The sequence below is a fragment of the Antedon mediterranea genome, chromosome 10 (genome assembly GCF_964355755.1).
Source record: "Antedon mediterranea chromosome 10, ecAntMedi1.1, whole genome shotgun sequence".
Classification (NCBI taxonomy): Eukaryota; Metazoa; Echinodermata; class Crinoidea; order Comatulida; family Antedonidae; genus Antedon; species Antedon mediterranea.
The window spans coordinates 11,638,045-11,644,677 of record NC_092679.1 but is presented as its reverse complement, the minus strand read 5'-3'; the positions used below and the strand labels follow the sequence as shown (position 1 = coordinate 11,644,677).

General features: G+C 34.4%; 1 protein-coding gene across 1 annotated transcript; it reads right to left on the bottom strand.

Annotated features, from left to right (window-relative positions):
* Positions 1-389: 389 nt before the first annotated feature.
* Positions 390-6,420, bottom strand: LOC140061118 (methyltransferase-like protein 27). Its single transcript, XM_072107569.1, has 5 exons — positions 6,140-6,420; positions 5,417-5,539; positions 2,319-2,457; positions 1,930-2,022; positions 390-832 (listed from the first exon to the last, which is right to left on the bottom strand). Exons 1-5 carry the CDS (start codon positions 6,371-6,373, stop codon positions 645-647), a joined length of 777 nt encoding a protein of 258 aa, XP_071963670.1. The 5' UTR covers positions 6,374-6,420; the 3' UTR covers positions 390-644.
* Between the last annotated feature and the right edge of the window lie 213 nt (positions 6,421-6,633).

The following is a 6,633-nucleotide window of genomic DNA, read 5'->3' as shown; positions in this document are numbered from 1 at the left end:
AAAACATTTCAAATTAAAGCGTTGTTACCAAAGAATTATGTTTTGTCTTCTGAGTAATAATATTTTTTAAATTAAATAAGTAATTATTTAGTTAATCGGATAATTTGTAGGCAATTGATATCCATTTACATCTATACCTTTATTTATTAGAGCAAGGATTTCTTTCCCGATGTTAAAAAGATAACAACCTTTTTAAGTTCGAAATATAGATATACAGAATAATATCAACATTACTTGTACTTTTAACCAGTGCTGCATGTTAATGCATTAAGTATTCATTTCAATTCACAAAGAAGAGCGATATTCATCCTTAAAAAAAATCAAACGTCTTTAAGTTTTGCAAAATAAAGCAGCCAAGCTATGTTTTTTAAATTAATTGTTTGATCATGTGTATCATTTATTTTTAAATAACTTCACTGGCTTAAAATATCCATTTTAGTTTACCAGTCTATCAATGTTTACTTTATTATTGTAATTTAAATCGATTTGCTTTATTTATTTGCATCTCAATATACTTTACACAGTAAAAACCAGACAGAGAGATAAATAACCCATGAAAGTCATTTGGGAGATATATAAATTTAGTTTTATATGAATTAAATGTAATTCATGTACTGTAGGCACAGGCGTGTGTGTATATTTCTTTATTTCACATTGAAAACAAAAACTTCTGCTACATCCTTAACAAAATATTTATCTCTCTGTTCTCTAACAACTAACTCCCATTTGCCTTCATTGACACGTTTCTGGAAGACTGCTTCAAGCTTTCCTTCGTTGTAAGATGGCTCATGAAATAGCCATCGTTGATTCATTACAATCAACACAATGCCACCTAAATAAGCGTGAAAAAAATGTTAAATCAATTATTTAGAAAAGGAATAAAAATTGCCATACAACACATATAAAGAATGCTGTAAGTTGATAATGATAGACTGCCATTCAAGATGCAGTTAACCGAAGGTACACGCTGGCGTTTCAACAAGGAAACGTTGATCATCAGACTTTGATCGCGGAGGAAGAACATTTCACATAAACTGTAGTGAGCAGTTAATCGCGAACTTAATAGGGGAACAATCCTTTACACGTAGCTTTTTAAAAATGAATTCGAAGAATAGATGGGGGCTAGTTTGTATTGTTACCGTAATGGAATGTGTTATGTTATTAATATAAAAGATTGACATGCATAGTCAATGGTGATCTCTCAAAAGTAAAAAACTTGCAAGTCAATAACACCGCTCAGATTCAACTGAAGATATCGTTACAAAATGAACTAGAACGGCACTCCGAGAGTGCATACCTCCGCCTACTGTAACATTCTCCTAGAAAAGATTTCACCGGGAAAAAAAATTAACGCTGTGTGTGATTAGGCTAATTTCACTACAACCATGTGTATGCGAATTTAGTGTAATGGTTATGTAACCAGCCTTTCAACTAACAATAGTTTAAATTGACTAACAATAGAACAGCAAAGCCAAAAACGAACGAGTGAATTTGAAATGAAATACATTAAATCAATTATGTTTTAAAATTACAAATCACAAATTATAACTCTTGCCGTTTTTTGGACATTAAGTAGTTATCGATAAAATCAATTTCAGTTTACTTGTTACCGTACTTTAAGACTGATCGCCGGTTTTTGCAAATTGTCTCGTATCTTTTAACACTCAGGTCTGAAAATAATATTAAAAGGGGTCCAGAATTGGGACCCTGGTCCGTATTGCCTCCAAAATTTAATGGAGTGGTCCTTGACCAGATATCTACAGTAGGCCTATCTGTATTTTCATTTGGTAAAGATATTGCAAAAACTTGTTGAGTATTCCTGCTAACAAACAAACAGACAGACAAACAGACACACGCAATCGACTAGGCCTACATACCTCCTTGGCGGAGGTAAATAATGTGAAATCATTGTCTACGTAGTAGGCCTACCTGGTTTAACAATACGGCACCAATCGTCAACACAGTCTGGTTCCAAATGCCCGGATGCAAAACAAGCAACACTCACCAAACCATCATATGTATCTTTAAGAACATAAAGTAGGGAATTTAAAAAAAAAAAGAAATGGGAAATAGGTAATTACATTAGCGTATGCTTCATGAATTCTGGATTAGCCCATCATCTGCGACTGAAGCTGGTAGGCCACTGTTACTTTATAATAAACATGATATACTATTTTGGTTATCATGCAAAATATGGTTTGTTTACATGTAGCCTACATTTAGCCTGTCTGCTTCGAACGAAAATCGAAACAAAAATGTGTCATTTAGCATGTCTAATGCCTTTATCCCTATCCTTTCTAGCACTGTAGGCTATATACCTGTCTCTATGCTGAGTTTTTTTTCTGCAGTAATCAATTCTTGAATAAAATTAGTATAAGCTTGTCGGGATTTTGCCTTCTCCAGTGCCACGCTGGATGCATCGATTGCGTGGAAGTCTGTGTACCCCAACTCTTTAATCTAGTCGTCAAAATGAAAAAGACATCGAACGAAAACTAAATGTTAATCTGGTACCCATACAACTTTAAAATGCAATGAAGGTTTTCTTTTTAAAAAGTGTTATTTGAAATTAATTAATATACAACAAAAAGCTTCTGCAATTCCTATTATTATACTTGAAATTGCAAAGTGAGTGCTGCAAGCAGATAGACAATTGCCTACAAATTTCCTCTAACAAATATTTTAAGCGGCGGATCCAGTCTACTTAAAGATAGAGGGGAGGGGCCAACGTCCTAGTTGATTTTAAGGCTTTTTTAATATATTAATAAAAGAGAGGATAATTGTGTATATTCATTTTTATGATGCATTTTACAAATAACAATTAGTGACGTGAAGCTGTTCTTTTAATTTGAATTGGGAGAAAAGTGAAACCATCTACTCTAGCCTCTAGATTGCTTACCCTTACCGTTAATTATTAATAGGCCTTATTTGCTCACAATCAATGGACCTAAACATATTTTAGTTAAGGCCGACCTGAAACGGCTTAAGTAACTAGTAGGCCTAAGGAAACGTCAGTATACTGACAAGATAATAATTGGTAGCTGGCTAACACTACGGTGGCCTGTAAGTGTCATGGCAATTTTGTTGTAAAGCCACTGCAATTTACAAAAAAAAACAGGGCAATTTACAAAAAACCCCACGGAAAAAAACCTCAGGGCAAATTAAAAATAAAACATCACGGCTATTTAACAAAAATACCACGGCAACTTACACCACGTACGGAAAATCAAATGAAACACCACGGCAAATTAAGTAATGAAACACGACAGCAAAGTACAGAATGCCACGGCGGAAGTTAGTAACCACGGCGGAATCCTTTGGAATCTTCGATTATTTACTGCGGATTTTTCTATCAAATATGTATGATCCTAGCTTGCTCTGTTATTGCAGCAAGTACAAAAGGTATAGTACTGTACAATTTTTTAATATTGATCTTAAAGTAAATCAATAGCAAGAACAATCAATCAATGCTTTTTTGTAAATTTCTCTGGCTTTAACAAAAAATGGTAGTGAGACTAATTATTACAGGTCATCGTATAACACGCATCATATGCGTACAGTAGCGGAGGGGGCCTGATGCCTAGTATCAGAGAAATAGTGAAATTTTACTCTTCCTCCTGCAAGTATGACGTTTAGTTGTGATGACACGGGGCCCTGTTACAACCGCTAATGTAGAAAACGCCAGCTATTGTCGAAACAACCGCTAATGTAAAACAATCCACCGCTAATTAGTAAAACCTCAAGCTAATGTAGAAACACCAACAGCTTATGTAGTAAATAATCAAATCAACACCAGCTAATGTAGAACGGTCAACAGCTAATGTAGTAACGCAAATTGCCTTCCAGCTAATGTAGTTACTATCGTCAGCTGATGTAGAAAATATTATATATTTTACAAACCTATGTCTAAATCATGTGCAAATTTATCTCTTTGCTTAGCTATTAGTCTATCCACCTCCCTAAAAACAGACCATACATCGTAAGCAACCACCCTCTTTAGCGACTACTTCTATTGAACGACCACGGTCCATCATCTCTGTTAAAGGACCGCTTCTCATAATCGACCACCTCTCGTAAGTGATCACCTCCTCTAATAAAGGACCGCTTCTCATAATCGAGCACCTTTCGTAAGTGACCATCTCTTTTAAAAGACCATCACTCTCTTTACTTATCAATCAATCTATCCACCTCTCGTAAGCGACCAACTTTCAACAAGCGGCCATCTCGTAAGCGACCACCTTAGATATGGTGGTCTTCTTAATAGAGGGAGGTGATCGCTTACGAGATGGGTGGATCTCTTGAGTGCAAGCTCGAGCATGCCCGGCGAGGGTGTCAAGAACCTAAGATCACGAAAGCTAAGACCCAGTAAGACCTAAGATCACGAAACCTAAGACCCAAGACCTAAGATTACCAATTGTTGTCTTTCGCACCTGCCTGGTATTTTAACTCTAAACTGTATCCTGAATACCACACCTTAGAATTAGATGAAGAAGAATCAATAAAATAACAATACATTCTTTAAATAAATTGATGATTTTACAGACGTTTTTCTCATGCGAATTTCGAATACAGTACTCTATGTTTAATATTTTGTTTCTATGGAACGCCAAAAGAGCAACATAATTAGATGGCTAAACACTATGTGGAATCCATCTATTTAACTAATTTTTTTGGTGAAAATCATGTTCAATTCAATATATTTTGTCAGTGTCAATACAAATAAAATGTTACTGTTGATAGTTTACACGGTTTCGTTAACTTTAAGAATAAAATCGACAAAATCATAATATTAACATATTATAACATTTTTATTGACAAATTGACAAAATGTATTGAACAAATTAAACGTGTATTTCACAAATAAATGCATTAAATGTAGACGCATTTTTAGCCCTCTATTATTGTTGTTTTTTGGCGCTCCATAGAGACGAAAATATTGAAAGTTGAATATGCGAAAGTGTGCAAGAAACACATCTGTAAAATCACCAATTTTTATTTATAAATACCAAGTATTTATTTGTTACTTTTTATGTGAATATCTTTCTTACTTATTCTAAGGTGTGGTATTCAGAATTCAATAAAGTTAGTTGAATTAATTTGGAAAGGGAAAGGGAAACACCCCCTGGAACCAACACAATGGAGTAAATATATATCAACAAACAAACCGTCCAGTTTGTTGTAAAACAAAGGTATATATTTACTCAACGAGCGAAAATATTGTTTATTTTTGGTTGTGGTAAGTATTTAATTAAATTTATGGTAAAAAGCATTAATAAATTAAACCTACTACGTTTAAAATTGTGTATATAGATAAACAATTATTGTTTTTAAGCTGTCATATATCTTAGAATTTGTAATCTTAGGTCTTGGGTCTTAGCTTTCGTGATCTTAGGTTTCGTGACACCCTACAAAAACTTACGTGTACACCTAAAAGACCAGTACCAGATAAACAATCCAGGTATTTGGCATTGGTGTCTGTGAAATACCTCTTCATATATTCAACGGCTATTTCCGGTCCAGTAAAGCCGTATGACCTCATGTCCTTAAAAACAAAGGTGTCATGTCAATTTATTAATGCTATTTTGTGTTATTGAAATTACATTTTCATATTCATGAGAGACAAAAACACCGCCTGTAGGTTATATACATGCGCAGTTCTATTTCTTTTCGTTCCGCGTCATTCATCTATCCACAAGGGGTTTGCATTGATTACGTATTCTGGATTCGCAAACTATGCGACGTATCATTCAGGAACTATGCGGAGAACATGTGCAGTAAAGGTATTCATATAAAATAACGTGACTTATCTTGTTTTAAATCTAAATTATTTATGTTTCGCACGGTAATGTTGCGCATATAAGTTAAGACATTGTGGTCCGTAGTCTGACAAAGCTTCAACATGTTGAGAATGCGTATTTTTCGCACGCATCTTCCTCGTGGACATTTGACCCGCGCATTCAAATGCTTTATGAACATGGTTGTATGATTGTTTCCTGATCCCTTTAATATCAGTACAAAATAATCGGTACACTATAATCTGTATAGTATTGTTTAGTTTTTTTGTATCATTTATTTGTTAGCATTCACAATTTGTAAGCTATCGCCCTGAGGTGTATCTTAAATAACATGCCAAAAACGATACCTCGTCATAAGTCTCTGACCATTCATCGTAGTAAGCAATCCGCTCAGTCGTACTGTAGCCTTCTGTCAGTGTAAAAGACTTGTTAAAGCGAGACGCTCTATCCTGTGCGTTGATATCTTCATACTGCTCGTACGGCGCCGGCTCAGACGTCATTCTACAAACCAGTAGAATAAGAAACAACAAGAGGTGGTAATTGTTTTTTATTTCATGTGGCAAAACAACCTTTTTCACCATTTTGATAAATGTGATAATAATAAATAAGTAATAGTTTAAAACGTGGTCACATTAAACAATAACAATATCATGAATTAAATTAACAAGTTTGTTATGACGTGTTCGCCTAATTTGAATAGTAGCAACCAGCCTAGTTAGTATGTAAAATTATGGAATCATGGTATTACGTACATACGTTATAATTGCCATCCACTTGGCGACTTGTCAAGATAATTTATCTTGTCAAGTCGACATAAATATAAATATTATGTCGACATAGT